This window comes from Mya arenaria, chromosome 13 (genome assembly GCF_026914265.1).
Source record: "Mya arenaria isolate MELC-2E11 chromosome 13, ASM2691426v1".
In the NCBI taxonomy this organism is placed as follows: domain Eukaryota; kingdom Metazoa; phylum Mollusca; class Bivalvia; order Myida; family Myidae; genus Mya; species Mya arenaria.
Window position 1 is genome coordinate 62,911,936 of NC_069134.1, and position 26,939 is coordinate 62,938,874.

The 26,939-nt window shown below is 32.8% G+C and overlaps 1 protein-coding gene across 2 annotated transcripts in view; it reads right to left on the reverse strand.

Annotated features, from left to right (window-relative positions):
* LOC128213825 (zinc finger SWIM domain-containing protein 6-like) overlaps nt 1-23,962 on the reverse strand; it is a 50,175-nt gene extending 26,213 nt beyond the window's left edge. For both annotated transcript variants that reach the window (XM_052919883.1, XM_052919882.1), the window contains exons 1-4: nt 23,596-23,962; nt 11,119-11,209; nt 9,805-9,932; nt 7,450-7,593 (exon numbers count right to left, since the gene is read on the reverse strand). In XM_052919883.1, coding sequence (XP_052775843.1) covers nt 7,450-7,593; nt 9,805-9,932; nt 11,119-11,209; nt 23,596-23,962 — 730 coding nt within the window. The remainder of the gene's footprint in view (nt 1-7,449; nt 7,594-9,804; nt 9,933-11,118; nt 11,210-23,595) is intronic.
* Nucleotides 23,963-26,939: the final 2,977 nt, after the last annotated feature.

Consider the following 26,939-nt stretch of genomic DNA (forward strand, 5'->3'; position numbering starts at 1 on the left):
AAACAAGCGCCAATTTTCTATTTTGTCATTAATTTGTTTAAACATGTCAGTTTTTTAGAAGCTTGGGCCTGCGCCCTAGCTAATATAAAGACATTCGCTGGGCATTACATGCTGATCACTAAGAAAGTTATTTTAATTTTGGCCTGCAACTTGATGTTTTATGGCTCAAAAGACAAAAACTAAAAACACTAACTATTACTTGAACTGTAGAATCCAATTAAGTTTCATCACTTTTTAAATAGCTTAAAAGGGTGGGGGAAAAAAATTAAACCTTTATCTGCTGTGTATTAGTTAAACAATATGCAACAACACTCACGACAATGCTGACTCGGTATATGGTTAAATACAATACTACAGCGTGAGGAAACAAAAAAAAAATATGCAAAATAAATCAATGAATAAAAAAAAATGCAAATTAAAACCCAAATGGCTAAGTGCAAACAAATAAGGGGGATTGTGTATTCGAAACGTCCATTTCTATTGAAGTGTTTGCCTTTCGTTATATATTTTGTTATACACATTCCAATCAGCTATCAGAGCCTGATAAATTCAATACAATACACACAGAAACAAGAGAAGATAATTGCACCCCGTATGATTACAATTCTTAAGCACTACAATCAAGATCGAACTGAACGCACCTCAGTTTATCTTGGACAAATAATCATCCCCAGAGATTGTGTACTGCTGTATAACCAAGACCATTTTGAAATCAAGCAGTTGACACAAACTATTCATGTCACCTGACAAATTTTTATTTCTCTTGACGTAATTCAGGCAATCTGAAGAAAAAAAAAAAACACCACCAACCAAGGATACATAAGGGGCGGCTCTTTCACCCAGTCAGAGAAAATTCCTGATGCCCAAACTATCCTTAACAATTTCAACAAAATTTTATTTCTCTTGACATGATTCCGGCAATCTGTATTATTCTCCCCCACCCACCTCAAACCAAGGCTGCATATGGGGGCAATGTCCCCCAATTAGAAAAAAAACTCCTGATGCCCAAACTATAATCCTGAACAATTCCAACAATTTTTTATTTCTCTTGACATGATTCTGGCACTCTGATTTAACCCCACCCACCTAAGACCAAGGCTGCATATGGGGGCAATGTCCTCTAGTCAGACGAAAAAAATCCTGATGCCGAAACAATCCTGAACAAATTCCGCATTTTCTCTGACTTGCATTTTCTCCGACTCTCTGGAGACAAACTATTCAAGCCAAGCTCAAATATTAGAGCCTTTGTTTCAGCAGCTTGTATTCTTTAAATTGAATACTACAAGGAAACAAAAATCAACATTCCTAGCGGACAATAAAGTTTTGGGAAAATGCAATAAATAAGCGTTCCTGTCAATTTTGTTACAACGAACACAGTCGGTCCCTCTTTTCTGCATTTTTTTCCGAGATAAAATCAGTGAAAATCTGGCATTAAGTAAGATTGGGTGTCTTAATATTAGCAACATTCTCTGGGTCTGTCTTCAAACAAAGAAATATAATTGCACGTTTAGAAGAATTTATTTCCAACTTGATATAACTCATTTTTATAGAAAGAAAACTAGGGCAAATTTATAGAGTACTTTGGTGTCAGGGTCAGTTGGGTTAGGGTGAGATAACCTTGACCCTTCAACCTGCAAAACATTAACAATTCTAATATGAGTTATGAGTATGTTAATTATTCTGGAGGGTTTTAAAAAGGACAGCGTTGAAGAAGATCGAAGGACAGCTTCAACTAATGTAAGGCTGAACAGGGTATATTGTTTCTGGCTATCAGTAGGAACCTAGCTAGCTGAACATTATGAATTGGATAGAAATGTTAGGAATTGTGTTTATTTTTGAAGTTAGATTAAGTTTCAACTGTCAAGAATGTAAACTTTGTGTGTATTTATAATCATATTATAGGTTGTAATCAAAAGCAAAAGATTATTTTATTATCTAAAGTATTTAATTCTACAAGGGCAAAATGGTGCCCATGCTGGTCCCCATTAGGGTAGAAAGGTGCTTCCAAAAAAGGACAACAGGTACAGCAGCTAAAAAATATAGTTGTTAATTAACTCACTGAGTCAAAACATTGAAATATTTGGGGTGTGCATTGAACAGAAATATATATATCTCAAATCTGAATTACTTATACCACTGTTCTTAAAATTCTGTTGGAATAATACGATTATATTACACTGATTCTTTGATCTGCATTTGTCAAAAAAAAGAAAAGTATTATAATCTGGCAATGGATTTTAAGATGTCTTTAAGACCTTTTGATGTACCCTTCAGATAACAATGTCAACCGATCCCTTTAAAAATAAAATTTCGGATTTTCTTTCGAAGCTTAAATTGGAGTGTCCGCGTGAATAAGAAAATCAATGTGGCCTCAAGTATTTGATTAAGTTTACACATTTCGGACACATTTTTGCGGCCAGATGGACAATCTAAAAACCAAACAAATTACAAAATTGACCAAACTTAACAACTCCTTTTCAGTTAACTTGATCAGAAGTGGTCGAAGAAACATCCTGTGTTGAATAGACCGCCAACTTTCAAGGTGACTGTTCCCTTCTGATTACCCCGTAACTGCTTTCAGTAACTATGTGTTAACCATTTTCATCATCACAGGTCAACCCCCAATTTTGTAATTACGTAACCCAGTCTCTGATAACTCTTTTTGTTATCTGACAACCAATCTTGCTATTAAGCATCTTCATTATTGTCACTGTGTCCATAAAGTATTTAGGCATTGTCCCAAAAAGCTGTAACATTTGTCAAATAAAAACTTCCACAATGAAATAACTTACAATTCCCCACACAGAAAAATTCAAGTGTCTAAAATAACAATGCCTTCACATTATTTTACGAAATGACAGCAGAGTTAACAATTCACAATAGTCACAACACTGAACAATTATGGTGTTTTATAACCCTAAGTATACTAGCGTAAAACACAAGGGTGACGTTTAGGAGGTAAGGAGCTGGGAAAATTATGTGCGGTTTGACCTATGAAGAATAAATCATTTGAAGGCTAGGCATTCCCAAAGCTACATTTAAATTATTGTAAACTTCCATTTATACGGTGAAAATTTTACTGTATGAAAGTTATACAATGACCCCACATGCTTCACAAAAATACCCTGTTGAGAATCTGTTCATGAACTGATGGAACTTTTCATGATCATTCATGAACTGTTCATGAACTGTCCATCAAGTTATTGAAAAAATCATCAACGTAGTTCATCAACAGTTCATGAACCAAAGTTGATGAATTTATCATGAACTGTTTATCAAGTTGACAAAGGCACTGCAAGTGAATGCCATTGCTCATCTGCTTTTCTCAGTTAACAATTCGAGCCCGGTTGGTTTGAACTCGCTTGACTAGAATTCCTCTTTGACTCAAACTGGCTGTATAATAGGACTGATTTCTATGTACTGACGGTAAGAATTCTGTCAGGCTCGAATTATCCGAGGCTCGAGGTATTTTCGCCAGTCAATGGAATTTCGAGTCAACTGGGTTTGACTGTAGCGTTATTTGACAATATATTTAGCAAAAAAATATGCTTGTTATAGACATGTTCATAATGCCGCTAGTAACATTAACAAAGTTTTCTCCGACAGCAGATCCTTTTGGAAAAGCACAAAAAATGGCTTTTTTGGAGATTAAAACAATTTAAAAGAACAGATGTCTTATGTTATAAAGCACCTCAATTGTGTATCAAGTTAGAGTATCAAATACCAATCTTAACAAAGTCACTTCCGTAAACTTTGTTTAAACTCAATCAATTGCATTTTTGTTGACAAAACTGCACCCATATAAAAATGACAAGCAAAAAACATTTAAAATCTGGTGCGAAAAAATATTACCATACAAGCTATTAAAATGCTAAATGAGTGATTTCGAAAAATGGAGTGGTTTTGTCCATAAAACTTTCTTTTTCTACTTTTCTAGATAAGATCTGAGTGCAGTTTAAAATATCAAAGATCAAGTATAGGGAAGCATTTTGTGAACGAGCCCTAAAAGATTGCGATACAATGATACAAAGCATTTAAAGTGAAACTTTAATTGGGTACGTTCATCTATAACATTTTTTTACTGGCTCGTGGAAATTCAAACTTGTAAATTGTGGCTAAAAAAACAGTGCAATAAACGAACTTAAGACTTCAGGTGTAAATAAATTATCTCACCACGTTTAATAATAAATAGAAGTTTAAAAGGTTTGTAGTATGCTTGAAGGTATGACTCATGCAATGATATTACAACTATTTGAAATGCACACCATAATCGCTCTGTGAAGTAATGCCAACTGTACCATGTTTATCCTGTTACATGTATTATATCTTAAACATCAATAACCAACAATAAAAACATCACAAAAGAGCCAAACTTGTCAACCGTTTTAAAAACCGTAATTATCAGAAAATTAATACCGATCAAGTTCATGTCATCTATTTACAAAAGTCAACCATATTAGACACACAAAATTAAATTTGGGTACATATTCAATGCACAATCGAAAACTTTCTTTTCCATTATTTGCTTGATTATACGTCAAAATACGCATAAGGTTGACACAATAAAAGAACAAAAACAGCCAGATTTATTCATGGCCCACCTGTGTAAATTATAGAATGTTTTAATATCACAAACAGGAGATTAGATTAATTGACTTAAAATGAACCATAATTCATGACTATTTATTCGTTGCTTTCACAATACGTTATTATGGGGTAAGTTTTGTTATGGGTGTCATGTATCTGCCCCTCATTCAAAAGATAGTGGGTTCAAGCTCCAATCAGGGTCACTTTCTCACGATCCCTCGATATGGACACCGCAATACTGAGGGATTCCTAGGAAATGCACTAGAGGGTATTTAAGCTGTTAAGTACAAACTACAAGCTACAATGGAACTTGATTTTTTTTATATCAACTCTTTCATTACAATAAAGCTTGAATTTTTTTTATACTAACTTAAATCTGAAAAAAAACAATATTAAATTAACATGTGAAAAAAGACGGCCAATTTGGAATTTCAATCTCATATCAACATTATTACTTTATAAAAATATTTTAAATCATGGTGGAAAATTCCAGAAGGTTTTACACAAATTATATTATTCCTTAAATGTATAACTATTGGTGAAATTCTTCGGGGGAAACCATAACTCACATTAAAAACAAAAATGTCAATCAGACGCACAGATGAACCACCTAAGATTCAGACAGAAAACATTCTGTCGGTTTTACAACGCAAGGAGAGGCAAGATGAGGGGATTTCCTTTGGTGTATTTTTATAATTGAAACTTACAGCAGTGCACCCAGTACTTTGCAGATAGGCATATGTTCATTCCGAACAAAAATCAAGTAGCCAGTGAGTACAAGAGCGGTGCAAGAACGCTGTAATGAGACGTTTGATAATAATCTATTGGGTAATAATGCATGTTGCGCTGCATGTGCGCAAGTACATTAAAAACTTCGGCCTTTGAAAATTTAACCATCATCCTGCCATGTTTAATGCACGGGTTCATTTAATTGTTGACAATTAAGTGGGCATGCATAAATAATACCTGAGAACGCTCGCGATATCACGTGTGGCATTTTTACTGATTTACCTTAACTTTTGTGATTTTTTATCATTCTTCAATGTTTAAGTATCTACTTAAAACAAGAATGGTTCAATATCAAAGACATTAAAATCGGATGGAATAAGCATGCAAGCTATTCTTAAGTTATATTCAGCCACGCAAAGCTGTTTCCAGATTATTTTTTCATTTATTCAAGTTTTTTTCTTTCCTTTCTTAATGATACAAATTTAAATTTCAGTAATCCTTTTTTTAACCATTTAAACGTTTCCTCAGGATACAGACATACGGACAATATAGCATCTAATTTAACAACGATTTCATTTGAAATCCTACAAAAGGGTGCTGACGGACTCAACAACAAACTTCCTACATTTTTTTAGCAGGTGCTAGTTTCATTAGCTTGTTAAAGAAACACTCTCAACTCTGTCAAAACAAACCCCCAACCGTTTATATGTTAAAATATTCGCCAGACCTTTTATTAACCAAAGTGGTAATATTTTCCCTTATTTTCGTAGAAGAATCTACATTTTCACATCCAAATAGCTACTTTGATTTTCCTTCAGTGTTTTGCTACAGAGGTGTTATATTTTAAATTATCCGCTTCTCAAATTAAGATAATTTTCATTTCAAAAGCTCAGTAGTAATTTAGTATCCCAGCTGTGACTGCAAGCTATATAGATGAAAATCACCTAAAAACATGGACAGCCTCATTTGCTATGCAGCCTGGCAACATGTTTCAGAAACATCTCTGCACCCTTTGTTCAAACTTAGTGAAAAACATTGATGTTCAAATTGACCATATTATCCTAATAGCCTCAGTTTCATTCATATTTGACAAGCACATTATTCTGAAAAATTGACCACTTACAGCAACAAGCGTTTTGATCTTTTGTGGGAAATTGTGATCATGAATACTTCACAGTGTCATAGCTTTACGCATGCTAGACTCCCATTGTCAATTTTCATCAACTTTAATAAAACTGTTAAAAGGAAATGCTGGCCCTGATATTGTGATATCAACAACCTGACTCTGGAACCCTGGGAAGGTATTAATTGATGCCAATATCACCCTACAAAACTTATCTGCTGTTTGTATATGATCATTTATAAAAAAGAAAAAGGAAACAAAAGAATAGTACAAGGCAAGCGAGAGAAAAAAAACAACAACAAAAAAACAGGTCATTACAGTACAGTCATATGTAGTTGTAAAATACTGAAGCCAAAAAATAAAAGAATTAGCCGAAAAGATTTGATTTATTAAACAATAATCTATTGATTTTCAATCTCTGATAATCGTAGTAAAATTTGGTCCGATTGCTGGAACCCTACTGGCTGGTCACTGTGGTTCCGCGCATTTCACCCAAGGTCTAGAATGCCAGGGGCCACGGCACTTAAGAGTTGCGAACATAGCAAGAAAATGCCAAAAATTGTGAATTTGCCATACAATGTAGTATGTTTTCAAGAAAACACGAAAAAAACCTTCCTTATCATGGATATGAAGAATTTTACGAAATAAGACTGCATTTTACATAGCTGTATTATTTTTCTCCGTTTACTTGTCAAGTGTTAAATTGCTTTTATTTTTTTAAGGGTTGCGTGAATTTCGTGTCCAATATTGGTGGAATAAGTAAACTTTTTGTGATTGTGAATGGGGCTGAATTTCGGCCTTATAATCGACGCTTATACTTAAACAATTGAGCTAGCTTTTACACAAAGGATTGTGGCATGCAGAGGGAGAACTTAAACAATTGAGCTAGCTTTTACACAAAGGATCGTGGCATGCAGAGGGAGAAGTCACGATTTCAATCTCCATCAGATGCATATAGCAATTAGTGCAGAATGTTACATAACAATTAATATAACTTAGTTTCAGCTTACCATCCAGCATGTTGATTTGTGACTTTGCTTGTAAAATTTCGTCTGCAATATTCTGGGCGGTGGGAAGCACGTCCGTATGATGCTCGGATATTAAATACTGCGCAAACTTTTGTAATTGATCTCGGTTCATTTGTAATAATGTTTCTGAAAGGAAGAAAAAAAGAAGTTTCATATATTTGAATACTAGATTTTTTTTTCCCTGGGACTTATTTTGAAACAACTGGAGCACGTCAACCATTTTCCTTTTTAAACAACCTCGGATGTATATGGACAGTTTACAATGTCAGAATTCTTTGTGTAGACGTTTTAATTTAGCAGTTGATTTTAAGAACTTAACTATAAACTACTTTTACTAAAGCACTGGCATAGATCCGAGACTTGTCATATGGCGGAGATGGACGAGGTGTTTTGATTTATTTTTAAAAAGAAGAAATAACTCTTAATACCAAGAAAATTTACAATTTTACAGCTGAAAGCTAGTAATATTCCCAACAAAGAATAAACGCATTGACTAACTGTTAATATGAAACCGTCGCTATAATATTACATATTTGCTAATATATTACATATTCGTCAGATAACTTGGAAACACTCACAGCTTCAAAGTTAAAACTATTAAATAATTGCATAATGAAAAACGTACAATAAATTATATGCTACACTGAACAAGAATGGTTTCGCTTACACGAAAAAGATTGTGAATGGAAAGTGTTCTTTTACATTGACACATAGTTGCTGATATTATTAAGTTGCCCTTAAATGGCGATACCAACATGACGCCTTATACCAAAATTTTCTATACGACAACATACATCACTATTAAGCCAATTACTTTGACAGGGAATATTGAAATTCACTACCTCATTCAATAGAATGTGTCTTTCCCAAATCAATGTAAAGCGTTTTCCACCATAATTTTATTACTGCGCAATATTGGCTTGGTACATTTGATACGAAACCCCATGCGTTTTTTCTTAACTTCTAAAGTGAAACATTATTCTTTCATTTTTTATGAGAATGTTTGTGAACTGGTTTTTCACCATGACTTGTAATTACAAAACTCATGGCCTGTACTGTTTAAGTGTTTGCTCAGTACAAAAAGAAAACAGCCTTTTAACAGATATATATAGGATTGGGCCATGATATATTAGTGCCTTAGGTAAAAAAGAGGACACTTCAACAGTTTATTTAAAAAAAGGCTGGTTTAAACCTAAAGACCAAACTCCAGTTGAGATGAAATAAAAATCACTTAAAAACTGAAAGCAAAAAATTACGTAAAAATTTGTAATTTCTGCGCATTAAGTTATAACAAAACATTCTCCACCAAAGTACATAATGCTGAAAATTACCCGAGAAAAGTGCTCCAAGGCTGCCAGACAGACCAAAATAAATATTCATTACTGTCAAACAAATGAAATGGTGCACAACATTATTTGACAAACAGATGCACGCAGACATGATCAACTGATTTCAATAGATTCCATTGTCCAATAACTTGGAATAAACACTAGAGGGTGGGGATAATCTGATTTACGTTTCAGAATTGCAGAAATCTCAAACATTTCAGGAGGAACAACTGTCTCAAACATTTCCTGTGCATTGATCATCTAAAACATTTCATGCACATTGACCATCTCTAACATTTCATGAGCCATGACCATCTTAAACAGTTTTTTAGAGCGTTGACCATCTCAAATATTTCATAGGCATTGGCCATTTTAAACATATCATGAGCATTGATCATTTTAAACATTTCTTAGGCTTTCGTCATCTCAAACATTTCATAGACATTGACCATCTCAAACAATTCATGAGTATTGACCAGCAAACTTTCTTGCCCAGTGACCATCCCAAACATTTCATGAGTGTTGAATATCGAGACTCAAACATTTTATGAGCATCGACCATATCAAACAATTCCTGAGCATTGACCATCTCAAACTTTCTTGCGTAGTGACCATCCCAAACATTTCATGAGTGTCGAATATCGAGACTCAAACATTTTATGAGCATCAACCATATCAAACAATTCCTGAGCATTGACCATCTCAAACTTTCTTGCGCAGTGACCATCCCAAACATTTCATGTGTGTCGACTAACGAGACTCAAACATTTTATGAGCATCGACCATATCAAACAATTCCTGAGCGTTGACAATCTCAAACACTTCTTGAGCAGAGACCATTTCAAACATTTTCTAAGCAGTGACCTCACACATTTCATGAGTGTTGACCATCTCAAGCATTTCATAGAGTGCAACCATCTTAAACCTTTTTATATTCAGCCTTTTCATTTTTTACAGAAAATATCTTGACAAACATCTCAAAGTGTCATGCCAACTGCAGAATTCTTACCGGAAATAGGTACCCGTAACTGTACACTGTCCGCTTTGCGAATTCTGTACAGGGACAACGCGACAACATGCTGACACCAAAATATATCTTTGTTGCCGCAACCACATTTTACCGATGTAATTTTACACCTGGAAAAAAGAGAGTACCATAATTATAAGGAGATATGATACCACAAAATGACATTTGGACAATTTTATCATACAATGGTCAGGTCAAATTAAAATTTACTAAAATGAAAATGACATTGTGAATTATATAAAACAATTAAATGAAACACAATAGCTACAAAATTATTTATCTGAAAATAAAGGGAAAATAAAGGAAGATTTTTTTTATTACACTGACTACACGCAATGATTAATCTATGTACTGAAGTATTAATCATATCATGCATATATTTAGAATTTCTCTTTGTTCTTGTATGAATGCTTTACCAATTCGATCTTTGCTAAATATAGAATTTAATTTAATTATGTTTGTTTATTCATCAACTATATAAGTTATAACGACGAGACGAAAAAGTAAACGATTTCATGATTCTCAATGTACCCCACATTTTTTAGTGATTTATATCAAACACAGGTGCAACTTAGTATAAAGCTGATTTCTAATGTTATATAAATTCAAACATCTAATGACAATAAAATGTTTAAGATTTTTTTTTTCTCAATTTTGGACGGTTTTATTTTTGTAGAATTCTAAATAATTTGAGGGTAAAAAGTAAAAAGCTCTACGTTATATTGACAACTGAAGCTAGCTGAAAACTGATTTTTGCAAGAAAATTGACCTCCTTGAGAAAGAATGTTTTCTTTACAAGGAACATACCTGTTCCAAGTCTTTATTTATTTATTGTTAATTCCTTATTGAACAATAAAGTCAAACTGATAAATCTTTTTCAATCAGAAAGGCACTGACTCATCTGACCTTTCAAAGCTAATAAAAACAAAAGAAAGACCAGTATTTTCTGACCCATCAAAGCTGATATAAACGTAGAGACACATGACCAGTATTTTCTGACACTGACCTACCAGAGCTGATATAAATGTGACCAGTATTTTCTGACCCACCGAAGCTGATATAAATGTGACCAGTATTTTCTGACCCATCAAAGCTGATATAAACGAAAAGACCCATTAGAGCTGATATAAATGTGAGATGCATTTTTTGACCCATGAAAGCTGATATAAACGAAAAGACCTATTAGAGCTGATATAAATGTGACCAGTATTTTCTGATCCACCAAAGCTGATATAAATGTGACCAGTATTTTCTGACCCAGCAAAGCTGATATAAAAGTGACCAGTATTTTCTTACCTATCAAAGCTGATAGAAACTTGAAAGACACGTTCAGGCTGTGAGAATAGAGGACTAGCTGGCTCTGTGACTCGCCCACTTAAATGGAATCCTGCAAATACATAAAGATAATAATTAAAAATACATGATAAACTGTGTGATTCTATGCTGAATAACAGGTATAAAAAGAGAAAAAGTGATACAAAAGCTTGGCATTTACTGAACATGTATCGAACCATGTCATATTTTTTCAAACAATAGCCAAGATCAAAGTCTGCACAACGACAACAAGAACGACGCCGCCACCCTTCTGGCGACACCAAGGCTCCGACAATATATTGAAATTTTTCTTTAAAAAATAGACAAGATAGAATTAATATACTAGGTAATAAAATAATTAACAACTTGTCTACCAAACAAACTTGACAATTAACATTCATGTAACGAGTCTATGTCGGAATGCTTCCGTTCATTATGTCTTATGAAATAAGGATTATGTTTCAAATGTAAATTAAATAAATACTTGATAAATGATGTTATAAGCTTTGAATACAAAACATCCAAAAGATCTGTCAAAAATATTCGTTTCGGTGTTTTCATGAATGTCTTTAATCTTTCTGCCTTAACTTTAAAAGGATAAACTTATTATTAGTAAATTAATTTGTTTATTTGAACTGCCTTATAATAAAACAATATCTAACTTATAACAATTCATTAAATAGTCAAGTGAAGTATATAATAAAGAAGCCATTAATAACTTTTTTCCTTGGCCAAAACCAATTACTTCAATCACTAAGATACATCAATGTCCAAATACCTTTTGAGCATACAAGCAATATGTCAAGATAAAAGCCAAATTCTAAGTTCATTCACATTTAATACAAACCACAGAATAAATTTCACAGTATACCGTAAATGTTCTAAATGATGTGCCGGGGGTCTTTTCATGGGTCTATTTTTCGACTCAGTGAAATGAACATTGAATATCTTAACTCTTAGCTAAAAAATGCATTTTCTTCCGATAATAGAATTCCTAAGGCTGCCATTTTTGAGCACCTGTTCATGACATGCATATAAGAAACGACCATACACTATTGTACACAATGACAGTCGCGATAAGATTGCAGAAAGTTGTGTATTGATATATTGAAGCCATGTGTTCAGAGGACTATTTTATTAATGTACGCAGTAAGGTATGTTTAAAGCTATGATGCAGCAGATACTGATTGTTATTTCATGTTTATAACTCAAATTTTGCGGAAACGGGAAAGCGGTTCTCAAAAAGACACATGCACTGCACATTTAATTGTACATGTACAGTACACTCCACGCGGAACTACCAATTTCCGTTTTCCTCGGCGGATTTCGGTCATCGCGGACACGACATCCAATTGATCATAATCCTCTTTCCTCGGCGTTTTTACTCGTTCACCCACCGAGGCTGATCAGTGGACCGTATAATTACAATCGCCGCGTTACTCGGAGGTAGAAACACCGCGAAACTCGGAGGAAAACCGATAAGAATCTCCCACTGTATCTAAGTTTGTTTAATTTATTTGATAATTTTTGCTACACCCGTAATTGTTTATAAAAATAATTTATTTCGCGTACCTAATTTTCGGACACCAAAGAACATCAATCGTAACTTTCACACTTACCAAGTTTCACAGACGAAGATTATTGATTTTCATCTTTTATCCTGGCTAAATTTCCAAACCCTATAGTACACCACTGTGACAAGTTAATTAGTAAATACCCATCTTAAATGATGTATTGCATGTAGAAAGAGAAAGTGTGAAATATTTATTGGAGGATTAAATAAACAACAAGGGCAATCAAGGGATTAAGAAAACAAAGACATGACATTTTTGTAAAACAAACTTTAAAACTTATACCACACTTATAGACTGTAAGAAGCAATTATGTACAGTTATACTTGTTGAATCATCAATAAAAGTCAACACATTCAATGATATAGGTAACTAAATAATGTGATGAATTAAAGTTGGAAATGCAATACTCCAGTTACATTCGAAAACACAACTCAGACACATTAATCCTGCATAACAATATACATGCTCTTCATGAGATCCTCGTGGGTAAAACGGTGAGTTATGTGACGTCACACAGAGTGACTGATCTGAAACCGATAGAATGTGTTATTCATTTCAATGCATGTATAAAATGGTGTTTAATGGGATTTTAATTAACTTGATAAAGGATTTACACTTATATGGGTAATAAATAGGTTTAGGTTTAGAACCATTGATAACTACGGATAAATTATAAGTCAGGTAAAATGCAAATAAGGAAAAAAAGACCGAAAAATATTCACACTTACAAAGTTCTCAACACCTTCATTACTCCAATCTAATTAAGTTCTCAACACCTTAATATAGTAAGAGAAAGATAACAATAACAAACACAAACGCACGCTATGGTAGATCTTTTAATTACATAATGTGAAAAACAACAGTTGTTAGACGATGCTGATGAAAATTGATATGGAAATTTTCGATAATTGTTTTTGAAAAGAAACTTACTGTACTTTGAAAAATTAATTATCTAATTATTTAATACTGTTTTAACAGAAGGAATGTACTGTAGTAGCTATGCACAACACGCGGAGTTCCGCGATTAGGTCAATAAATCGATACGATCACCGGCGCTACCGGCAATAAAACCCTCCATAGAAAACGATTAACTCGGTGCAACTCGGCGAAATTTAGCGAGGAAAAAGGTTGCGTACTCGGCGGAAATCCGCGATAAATTAAAAACGCCTCCGAGTCAGCGAGGAAAGTGGTAGTTCCGCGTGGAGTGTACTGTACGGTATTTAAATGACAGTAATGAGGGAACCTATAAAATTAACACCTCAACACTTTTATCAATATTCTGAGAAACAAATACTATACTCAGTGCACTTGATATGCATATATTATCATATCATAATGTGTCGTCATCATAAATAATAATCAACAAGTATTTTGTGATTTTTCATCTGTTAAAAATGATGCAAATTCTATAATTGTATAATTTTTTTATTATAAGAATTTGCAGCATTTTTTAACAGATGATCTACCTTCAACAAATCACAAAATATGATTGAAACATTTTTTAGGACTGATGCATTTCATTTGCTTGCTATATTGTTCCATTGTCAGTTCGTTTTTTTCAATTGCATTTAAGTGCTTCATTTCGTTTCAAAAACCACTCAAACAAGAAAAGTGCTAACACAGGAGAAAATATAGCAAAAAAGTTTTAAATACTCTTTTACCTTTTTTTTTAAATTGTTCAAACTCAATAAACTCAAAAAAACGAGAATTATACAAGGAAACACTTTGGGTATGTTGTATGTTACACACTTCCCCACTTTAAAACATATCGTCAAGAGACTGAATGATATAATCACAGAATTTGGCGAACTTGAAGAACATCTCCTCACGATGATCATGATTTTTTTATGAGAGACAGATGTTTCATAAATACTAATTTGATTTTCGCTTTTTTTAAACCTGCAAAACCCATTTGCTAAACCACATCGAGTAAGCTCTTGGTACGCTATCATCTTTAAGCCCCTCTCAACTGGTGTAAAAAGCTTTACTTACTTCAGCGAAACCACGCTGCTCATTTTAGTGAACTGTACTTTTATTACAAGTGCACTTTATGATGATTCTGTCTCAGTTATAAACAGCTATCTTCATTCCCCCCCCCCCAATTACATTAATTGATGTACTCAGTGACAAGCAATATTTCTGCGTTCATCTGTAGCGTTCATGTATGTTGAATTACATACACAGAGAGTGAGATATTAATATAAGTTATGTCATTATCTTCTCAGCTGTTTTTTTATATAAATATAAAATGTTTTGTTTGTTTCTTAGAGAATTTCAGAAAGAGTTATAATATAATAATAGCTCGGCCAATGAAGGCAAATTCTGAGACTTCATGTTGGCTTCGCCCTGCAGTTATGCCATCACAACTTTAAAGTGTGTCTACATGTCAAAAATTAAGACATCTATTATATAAGTCATAACATGTCACAAAAAGTGACAGAAGTTATCATTCAAATTCGTTGATTTTATAAAAGTTGAAGTTCTAAACATAGTGAAGTTTTCAATGTTTAAATTGTTGTTGCAAGAAGTGGATTTTATTTCCCCCATGCATCAATTAGAATGGTGACAAGGCCCTGAGAATTATGAAAATCATGACTAAATACCTAAATTGTGAAGTTGAAGTTAAATCCTGAATTGAAGAAATTCAGCCCCATTTAATATCAGACAAAAAAAGTCATTAAAGTTTAAAAACTGTTTTAACTTCAGGTATCTTGAAAATGTGTAACTACGTTTCAGAAAAACTGTAAGTTAATTTGAATTTGGCTATTTGCACAATTATTGGTGACTGGTGGATCAGACCATGCCAATGACAACTGCACTCCCGAAATATCACAACTTTTTATCTTCAGAGGGAAATAAAAGAGATTAAATAACATCAACATGGGCAATCATTGCTTTTATATATATGAACATTGCAAAAAAAATCATGTCTAAACAGCTCTACATCTTTCTCTTTTATTTCAAAAAGACAGAATGCTGATACAAGAAATTTTTATTGTATTTTAGCAAACAGAATTTTAATTTGAGACATTTACATATTTAAAACTGTTATTTAAACCCCCAACAGTGTTCTAACAAACAAGAATGGCAAAACATTATAATCGACTGATAAGTAAAAATGTAAGTAACAATTTGGTATATGGGTAAAAATACTTGACCATTTCTTTAATCTTAATAATATGGTTTAATCTAGCCTTAAATATAAAGGATCGGACATTATTAAAGGAGCTCAATTTCTACCATTGTTTGACTACATTCTGCTGCAGTATGGGGGTGTTAAAAGTAAAAATTGTAAAGTCCCATTCATGAAATACTTCAACTTTATCCAAGCGGCAATGCCATTGTAGCTACTGTAAAGAGAGCATTTTGATTTGATTAAACTGTAATTTCTAAAAGAACAATGTCAATACTGGATTGGCGTTAGGAATAAAAACAGTGCTCAATTTTAAGCCACCTGGTTATCAAGAGATTATTTTATATCAAATAGCCATTAAATTGTGTTATTTTTAAACCCTAAAAGTTTATTTCTTCAAGGTTACCAAGCTTTAGATAACATAAAGAGCCATTTAAATTTAACGAAACACTTCAATAATTTTAAAGTATACAATATACATGACAAACAATATTATGCTGAGGACAAAGACCTCTCAGACTTGTTATAAATTCCAAGGGATATTTTACCATTCTGACTAACTATGGCGCCTGCTTCAATACAGATCTTACTCATAAAGTGATTTTATTTTTATATAGTGCCACAATTTTCATGATTTTCGGTTGCTACATAATATGTATTTGTATAAGAACTGAACAAATATCTAAGTATAGCTGACATTTAAAGAAAGAAAACATAATGACTTGTTGCCATCAGTGGGCTGTTTCTACAGATTTAAGATTTTGAATTTACTTCTAAGATCCTTTGAAGAAATGGGACCCCCTACTGAACCGCCCACTCAAAGTAATACATATATTCATACAGTCTTTAGATTTAGAAGTATTTCAAGTAGCTTTAATAGTGGTAAAGGGTGTTACTGAATGTCAAAGCCTAGCAGTTTCTGTTCTGTAAATATCAGTGAAATATCCCCGAGTTAATCAAGGAAGTTTCTTACTGTGTGACCCTCTAGAAATTTCTACACTATGACCTAAAAAAAAATTCTCCATTTTTTAAAAATGTGCATGCCGAATAAATTTCAGGAAAAAATGGTCTCAATTTACAAGTAAGTAGAAAATACCAATCCTTTTCAAGTAACAGTCCAAAAATATACATTTTTTCAAAGAATTTGTTATATATTTAATTACAGAACACATTGACTTATGTGGTAGCTGTGTGAGCTATAATTAGAAAAAACATCGGAATGGCATGTTGGGAAATATTTCATATTTAAAACAAGTACAGTAGATCACCCCCATTATCATTACCATTATCATTATAGACTTGTTTTAACTGTTCAGGGTTGAATGATTTAATTGGAATAAACTCAAACAATGGGACAATAAATAAAAACATCTCATATTAAAATTTACTATTGTGACTCATCCGGGGCCCAAATGCATGACAATACAGACATTTCGCTGCTCTATTTAAATGACGACATTATCCGGAGATAATGTGCCAACAAAAGAATAAATCATTTATCATGTCTAAATAGCTTATTGAATCCCGAAATCACCGCCCCGTCCAAACAGCCAGCTAACCCTGATAACCCCATATTCAGTTCTCATTATGATGATGGTCGTATGCAAATACACTTATCATACACTTTTATACTCGCATAATGATGCCAACAAAATTATACAAAGGGAAATCCAACAAAATCCTGCGTTACCCAAAGTTTCGGTTATGTGTACAGTGAGCATCGTTGCGGTATTGATATTTGAGCGATGTTCACATCACCACACTGATCTAACGGTGACATTGCACATTCCAAAACAAGAAAAGAAACAGACAAGTAATCAACACTTTGATCATGCCTTACAAGTTGATATCAAATAACATGACTTGTATGTTTTCAAATATATGATGTTTTTCGTAATATAAAAAGTACGAAAGAATTTTTTCAAACACATGACGTTTTTCTTAATATTATATAAATACATGAACGTGTACAAAAAATTACTAAATGAAAAATTCAGAAAGAAATTTATCTCAGACCAAAAAATTGCTTGTATTTGACCAGTTACACAAGCTAGGATTTAAAAAAAGTCAAGGGCCATAACTCTCCCAGTGCTTGTTTTCGTGACCTGACCCTGTTTCAGGATGATCATGACCATGTAAAACATTGAAAGATTAGGTACTTTTCTGAGGATGAAATATATCATTTCTATTCTTAGTTCTTCTCCCAAACCTATTCCTGTGATAAGACATTGTAAAAGACATATATTTCCAAAACATATGCAGCTGCTGCTATATTAATGGTGAAATTTTAGAATCTTAGTATCAGACCCCATTTTTTATGTATAAAAGGACCAGAATTGCACTGAGTAATTGTAACTTAGCACTGATACACAGGAGACAACATTCCCTCATACCTGAAGTCCTAAGACAACAATGCTACTGGGTACTATTTTTATAACCTTTGTTCAGGAATTGTACTCTCGGGCTAACATCAGAAGCCAATATATCAGAAGCCTGCATGACCGCAAATTCATCTGGGCATACAAATGATCTTTGAATGCATATAAGTCATAGGTTATTAAATATGCAAATATTAAATTATTTTGTCTGGAAAGAAAACAACAGCCTATTACTGGCCCTTAGAGGTTGGCTTTAATTAATTTCATGATTGTTCCACTGCTTATTTCTGATGGAGCCATCATGATCTTCTCAACAACAACAAAGACATTGAATTCGTTTATGTTTCCGCTAATCAGATCAGATGATTTCCTATGCAAAGAGGACATATATTGAGTACAAATCTATTGAGTTGTTCAATGGCTGCTTGGTTTGAGTGCATATATTAATACTAACTGGTATAAGAGGTTTGTACTTAGACAGAAGAATGGGCGGTGAAACAAGGGAAGCCTCATTATATGCTGAAACAAAGACTTACAATTTTTTGCCATTATTTTATTGTCTTTGTTTTATTTGTTTCAAACCACTGGAAATGTTTTATTGTGTTGTGGCAAGTTATAGAAGGCAGCTGGTGCTTTAAAAAAAACTGTAATGTCAAGAAAGAAGTGAAAATGCTCCTTAAGATATACAGCACAAACATAAGGGCAAAATTTCAGAAAGTATTTGCTTAGCCATTTCTTTCAGTGGTAATCAAAAAACAACTTAGGGATGCAGAAATTCTCCCACATTTAGGGCTTATCTGGCATCAAAACTCTTAAATAGCCCTGCTATATAAAATACTTATATTGTTTAACAAAATTAAAAAACTGCATACCAATTAAATATACTGTATAATTTTGGATTCTGTGTACTGCATATCGGATACCACCCTTTAGCGAACCTGATACTAAAATTAAAAAGGAGGTTTCAGCCTCTTATAAACAAATATAAAAGTACATATACATAATAATATGAATACAACAGATGTACCTATTTGTTTGTCATCAGGTTATTACTTTGTAGTACACAGAAATTTTAAAGAAAAGCCTAAAGCATTGACAGTAACAAGTTGGACAGAATGCAAGAGGTGAAAAGGGCACATTGAATTGGTCAGGAGGAACTTAAATATTATGAATTTGATGGAATAACAGAAATTGTGGGTGTTTTTAAATCATTGTGGGTGTTTTTTAAAAGGCCATTTAATTATGTTGCGTTTATATGACATGACCTACAATAGTAAATCTTGTCATATAATTGGCGAATCTGATTATTATAAGCATTCAATCATATTAAGGCTAAAGGCTGCATCTACTGAGGTCTCCATGACGGCAGATTTGGGTATTAACAAAATCGGCACCAGGGTCCAGTGCAGGCTTATTATCAATCAGGTGCTTGAAGCAATTCTGTAGATACCAGCACTGTCCAATAGTACATATATTTTTAAATAAATATCAAATTATAACTGTTTACAAAATCAGAATATCTAAAAAAGAATCAATAAGTGTCGGAGAACAATTCATCAACTGTAAGTTTTATTATCCACCTACATGATACTATGTGATAATTCAATCTTGAACAAAGCAATTACCAGCTCCATAAGGGTGCCACAGACAATGGTTCTTAACCACCGAATCTGTAGCCACACCAAATAAATATGATCTGTCATTGTCATGTAAACTGTGAATTATCAGCAAAGTAAATCCTCCAATGATGTGTGTTTTTGGACAAAAGTTGCAACAAGCCAGAAAAAAACTGGCAAGGTATTTGATTGTGTGAATCAACAGATACATGTACATTTGATTTTTAGCTGTTGCTTACCATAAAATCTATTTGTGTCTATTACAATTAAACACTTTAAAAAATATTTATTATTTGATACATGAGATATACAAAAATGCCACTGTATTATTGCACCATTCACGACTTGCTCTGTTGTTTAGACTGGACTTTTTTACCATAGATAGCATTTTTGAGGCCGTTGCCCTGACTCAAATATTATTTAAGAAATTAACAGAAATTGAAAAGAATTCTAAGAACCCCAAAATGTAAAAGAAGAACTCTTAGCTGTATCAGCAAAAGGAAGCACTGACAGAAGAAATCAAGCTGAAAAATGTGCCCCTTGGTGCTGTGTAATGTGGCGGGGCTTATCATACAAAGTGTCAGAGAGCTCTTTGTAATACCATGGTTACACATTAATCTTCCATTCTTGAAGCTAAGAGGTCTCTTAGGAAAACTTTTACAGACATATGGGAACATGTGTAGATTCCTGTCTCTTTTTGCAGCTTTTAGGTTTAAGGTTGTGGAATTTTAATTTTGTGTAATAGTTTTATTGAAATTGATATGAAGCATTTAACATACTTTAAATTCATATAACATGTATATTAACATTAACAATGAAATGTGTTACATTGTAATGATAAATCTGCAGTAATCAGATATGTGCAATGCATATTAATTTTACATTAATTGTGAATTTGCAAACAATTATCTGTGTGTACAGGGTGTGTGATAATGTTTCCACACAGTTTATTTAAAAGCTTAAAAAATAAATTTACAAATAACAATTTAATTTCCAATGATATGTTAACTTATATGACTGGTTATATAAGAAGTACAATAAGTCCCATAAAATATATGCAGGGCTTGTCCAAATCCTTCAAGTTATAAAGCAGGGCTCATTAAAATTTGTTATGCCAAATAAAAATGTCAGAATTTGGGCTTGTTCATCCAAACCTCTAAATTTCGATGACTGAAATGTACTAGTTTTCCCTAAAATACAAATAGTATGACGAGTACGAAATAATTCTAAATACTTTTTTCTGAAACTATTTATAGTTACAAGATCATAAAACGTATATGCAAAATAAACGCACTTGTGGTTATGAAACAAAAAAAATCAAACCAATAGTAAATAAATAAATAATAAATATGTATACGATATATCTCACTGCAATGAAATTTGCCCTATGGAAATGACCACAAGTGCAATATAGGCTGTAGGCCAGGAATTGTTTATGAATATAACAATGATGATTTGTTTATTACAGTAATGAAATGACAGTGTTTACATGTACTTGACAACTGCACTTAAAACACAAAATGTTCCCTAAGGACTCAAGATTGAAATGTTATAGATGTACATGACAAGAAAATAAATAAAGCTTATTATGTGTCACTGTGTACATGTATGTAAACTATTGTTTTCCCCTAGGTATAATTTTATTTTGTATCTCACCTTCAGGGTTAAAATTCTAGTGTGTTGATGATAAATAATTTACACAAATTATCAGTTTTCTCATATTTGACAAAGGCCAAGAACTTGAATAAATAATTAATAAATTAAAAATACCAGACAGGTCTGTAAGCAATGAAAAATGCACTGTTTTTTTCTAACAATTATTAGCTGATGATATTAGCCACACAGACTCTATAATTTGCAATTACATCATTTACATGTATCAAGCCAATAAATCAATGATCTCCATGTCCCAGACAAAATCTATAACTGGACCAGGTCAATAGGTCACCCTAGTGCAAGTTGCACTCATCGGTCATCAGCTGATAACACATGGTACAACAGGGTGCATTTGAAATGGATTAAAATTAATCTGAAACTTCCAACTAAAGTAGTTTTATCACATTGTATCTGCATAGCATAATCCATGCATAACCTGATATTAAAATAAGACTTTATGTTGAACAAGCCAAAATTCTTACATTACTGTTTCGAATACATAAAAAAACCTGTTATTTAACTACCTTATTTGAAAGCACTTCCCAATGAAGGACTTTGTTAATTTTGACCACTGCATATTTAACCACTATAAATAGAAATCACAGTACATGTACTCACTGTATATACATGCATTATTCAATTGAATTGAATTGGTGGAAGGTAGAATTTTCAAATTTTGTACTGATATAAACTTGTTTAGTTTTCTAATATTTACTGCATAGACTAATTACATGTTTATCATGTGATAGCAGTTCTTATTGTTACTGTACGAAACAAATGGCATTTTATCAAAACTAGATATCTTGGTATATACTGGTACCATTGCTTTTGAATATATTCGAACCACAGAATTGTAAAAAAAACTATGTTAATTGTTGCAAATTTGAAACACTATCATAGTTGTATTTGTCAAATTCAGATTAGAATGCAATATGCTAAATTACCAGGGTATAACTGAATTATGAGAAGCATTTCATAGCTAACAATGGATAAAATGCCAACGAACACTTGTGTGTACAGAGCTTTATCATTATATCAATACCCCAGTGAAATATGTACACACAGATGATAAAATACCAACATGTGTAAATCTCTCACAAAGGAACAGGAATTCTATACTTGAAAAAGACGCCATAAAGGCCTTCTTAGTTTGTGTCACTTCATACAAGGATCTCTTAGGACTTCAGTGCCTAGCGTTTGATAAAAAGATTACAGAGAATTACTGCTTTGTGAATACAGGATATCCCTCCAAGTAATTTCAATATGGTCAATAAGTCCATACAATTACTTGCTTGCATATGTGATGATTTGATTATAATCTCTCTTCCTTTCTTTATGCGATTGACCTTCCTTAGCAACTAGAAGAAAGAAATAATTAATAATAGGTTTTATACGCTATTTCAGACATTCTGCAATGACTGGAATCCTAATTGTTAACAAGTGCGTCTTAATCCCACAGAATAGTCATCGTCAGTTATATTGCCACAATTGGAAATTGTGAATATCCAATTACTAAACTATATGGAATAATATATTTTTATGTTGACTTGTTGTTTTTTATAAAACAATAAGCAATATTCATTGCATACATATTAAAAGGGACCACTCATGCAATGGAAAATGCGAAAAGTTGTGCTAGGACATGGCAGTTTTTTCAATATGTTATTCTCTTATTGATTCTAAATATGAATGATATTTCATCTGACAAGTGACTGGTTTTGAAAGTAGCGTTCACATTTATTTTTCATTTTTGATTATATGTTATTCCATTTGACTATATACTTTTCTTTTCTTTTGGTAATTTATCAGTTTCAATTCTCATGATCTATACAGTTGTTCACAGTTTATCTGCAATACTAATGGTCAAGCTAAATATTTTACAATCACATATAAAATGTTAAAAAAATACTGGCATCTCTCTTGAACAAAAACATTGTGTTATAAAAATATTTCCAAAATGTTGCCAGTCATTCATGAGCAAAGTTGTCCTCCACGAAAATGGAATATATATCACAGAAACTGTGTCAGGAAGTCTGACTAAGCCCACAGGTCTTCTGATCTTTGATTAGCAGACCGTGACGTTAATTGACATAATTGCTCACCTATTTGTAAAACATTATCCACTGCTCCAGATTCCAAAAGTTTAACACCTTGGTTGAATGGAAGTTTGTCACTGTCTGCATTTTCTTTTCCGACCTGAGTAAAGGAAGAATACATGCAAATATCCCTTTCATTTCGAGGAAACGACCAAAACACAATCCTGCTTTGGACTGGTTCGGGTATTCTGTCAAAACGCTGCTCAATAGTTTGAAAAGGGATATTTTCGCCCACGATTTTAGCACATATGTCTAGAAGAGAGTCTACGTTATGAACTTTCCCACTTTTAGAAGAATTTCCTTTTGAATTAGATCCATTTTGACTCTTGGAACTTTCACCAAGCGAGAATCGCATCCGCTTAGCAGCCGCCATTGGGAACATATGATTGATTGAAGACCATCGCGCATGCGCCAATTTTACACACACTTGAGTTCATTACGCATGCGCATTAGATGTTATCGATTTTAAGCGCTAACCTGTAGTAATATACTCTCATTCATTAGCAATTTGTATTGTATATAGGAAGTTTTTAGGGACCTTCCTACAGCATAATAAAAACCCATTCAAGTATTAATAAAATGTCAACAATGCGTAAATGATTGATAACATTTTTTCATTGGTTGTTTAGAAACTGACGTAAGTTTCAAACTCGTTTAATTTTCCGGAACATTGTAATTCATTCATCCATTTCATTTACTATTATTATTATTATTATTATTATTATTATTATTATTATTATTATTATTATTATTGTTGTTGTTGTTGTTATTATTATTATGAATAATATTGATATTATTACTATTATTATTATTATTATTATTATTATTATTATTATTATTATTATAATTATTATTATTATTATTATTATTATTATTATTATTATTATTATTATTATTATTATTATTATTTTTATTATTATTATTATTACTATTATTACTATTATTATTATTATTATTATTATTATTATTATTATTATTATTATTATTATTATTATTATTTGTTCCTCTTACTGTTATTGTGATTATATCATAAATCAGGTAAGTTCATTTCTGCTTCCACTGCCATCACCTATCGCTGTTGCTGTAGCTGCTGCAGATGATGATGATGATGATGATGATGATGATGATGATGATGATATTTATTTATTTATTTATTTATTTATTTATTTATTTATTTATTTATTTATTTATTTATTTATTTATTTATTTATTTATTTATTATGTTGTTGTTGTTGTTGTTGTTGTTGTTGTTGTTATTCTTAATATTATTGTTATTATTATTGGATGTTGTTGATACTTTTATTTATGTGAAAATGACACGAATATTTTATTTGCGGTTGCTTTTTTTGCGACATGGTGCAATGTGATGCGAGTTTTGATTTAATTGAAAGCACTAGGGTGACTAACGGATTGGATAGGGAGAAACACCCTGCCGCCCCTTCCCCGTTCCCTTCCACACGCTTAAAATTGTCCAAGGGAAGAATTTCAGTATAGTATCGGACAAAAAATATTAAAAGAAAACACCAAAGTTAAATAGCCAACATTTTCCTGGGTGAGGCTTGGCTCCACCCTGAACCAGAGATAAACCTAACACTTTGTCCGCAACAGGATTCGAACCATTAACTAGTAAGTTCAATAAACCATGTTATTGATTTCTTTACGTGTGATAATTCGACAGGATGTAAAAAGTGCTGCCCGAGTCGGACAGCGTCGTGTTACCAAGTAATCAACGGCACAGTGTCACTGACTGTGCGTGCGTGAATGTCTGTGCGTGCGTGTGCGATTTTTGCCGTTTTTCGACAATATGGCCACACAATCACTCATGCAGTATTAAAATATACACAAATGTTTACGTTTTTCTCTCTCTATTTTAAATTCCTATCATACTATCGCAACCTATGAAACGTTCAGAGAATAACCCCATTCTTGTTATTTCCCCTTGGCCTTATTCAAAGTAAACAAGTAAGATATTGCACTTTAGTGAGCACTAATTTATTTTAGCTCGAATTCAATGAGAAACACTCTTGTTCGAGATACCACTGCGAGAAGCTGGTTGGGTTCCAATGTCCGTTTGCCAATGTTAATGGCCGGCTCCCCACCCCCATCCCAGTTGGTTCGATGTATTCAATGGGGTAAGGGAGTATTCGGTAAGCAAGAGGGCGGTGCGCGGTACGAAACCAATTAGGCTATGTGGAGTATTTGGTACGCAGTCTCTAAAACTCGTTAAAAAACTATTTGTTACTCGAGATTTGGCCAGAAGTTATTATGGACCCTTTTGGGGATTGGGGTTACACACAAATTTCTATATGCGACCTGGATGCAGTTTCTCGAATATTCTCTAGTTTCTCACTATTTTAAAACCTGTTTATGATGTAAGAGGATTGGAAATAAGTTCTATTAATTTCACGTTTGATATGTTTTCAAATTCTTAATATTTTTAACCATAATCTCTGTGAACAATCTCAATAATGCTATCAAATTTTTGAGCTATCACATTATCACTTAAAGCTGCACTCTCACAGATTGAACGTTTTGACATCTTTTTTTTATTTTTTGTCTTGAAACGAGCCAATTTTTCCGAAAATCCATGGAATTGGACGGCTGACAAAAAAGCAGATCGCAGATTTTCATATTTAAGTTCAAAAATTGATGTTTTATGCATTTTTCTCAAACCGTTAGTTTAAGCCATAAAACATTAATTTTCGAACGGAAATATGAAAATTTACAATCTGTTTTTTGTCAGCAATCTTATATCATTGGTTTGCAGATATTTACGCCAAAAATTGCTCGTTCCAAGACAAAAAAATAAAAAGTTGTAAAAATCGTATATCTGTGAGAGTGCAGCTTAAGTAAATGTCTTGCACTAAAACAACTTTTATGAAAATTATTGTTTAAAAAATCGTTAGAGAAATTTGATGCATGCTAGTGCGTAAAGTGGTGAAATGATTTGAGTAAATCATGCAGTAATTGCTTCAGTATTTTTGTTAAAGATGCATTAAAGTTATTGATGATCATAAAACGATGATATAATTACATAAGTGTGTGCCGGTAACGTGCTGGTAAAAACGTGACATCTATTATACAGCTGTTTGAGAAGGTTTCAAATTTGTTGACGCTACAAATCCATTAACGTGTTGCTCCGACCACAAAACTTTTTGTTTTCTCGTAGAAAAAAAGATCAAGGAACTGAGGACGTCGACATGTACACGGGTTGACCTGGGAGACGAATACCTCAATCTGCTTGATGAATGTAGTGCAGAAAGCGATTTATTGACATGAAGTAATCTTAATGTAATCAAATTTAAATCTTAAATGTGCTTATGTTACAGCCGATTGTCAAATATAAAATA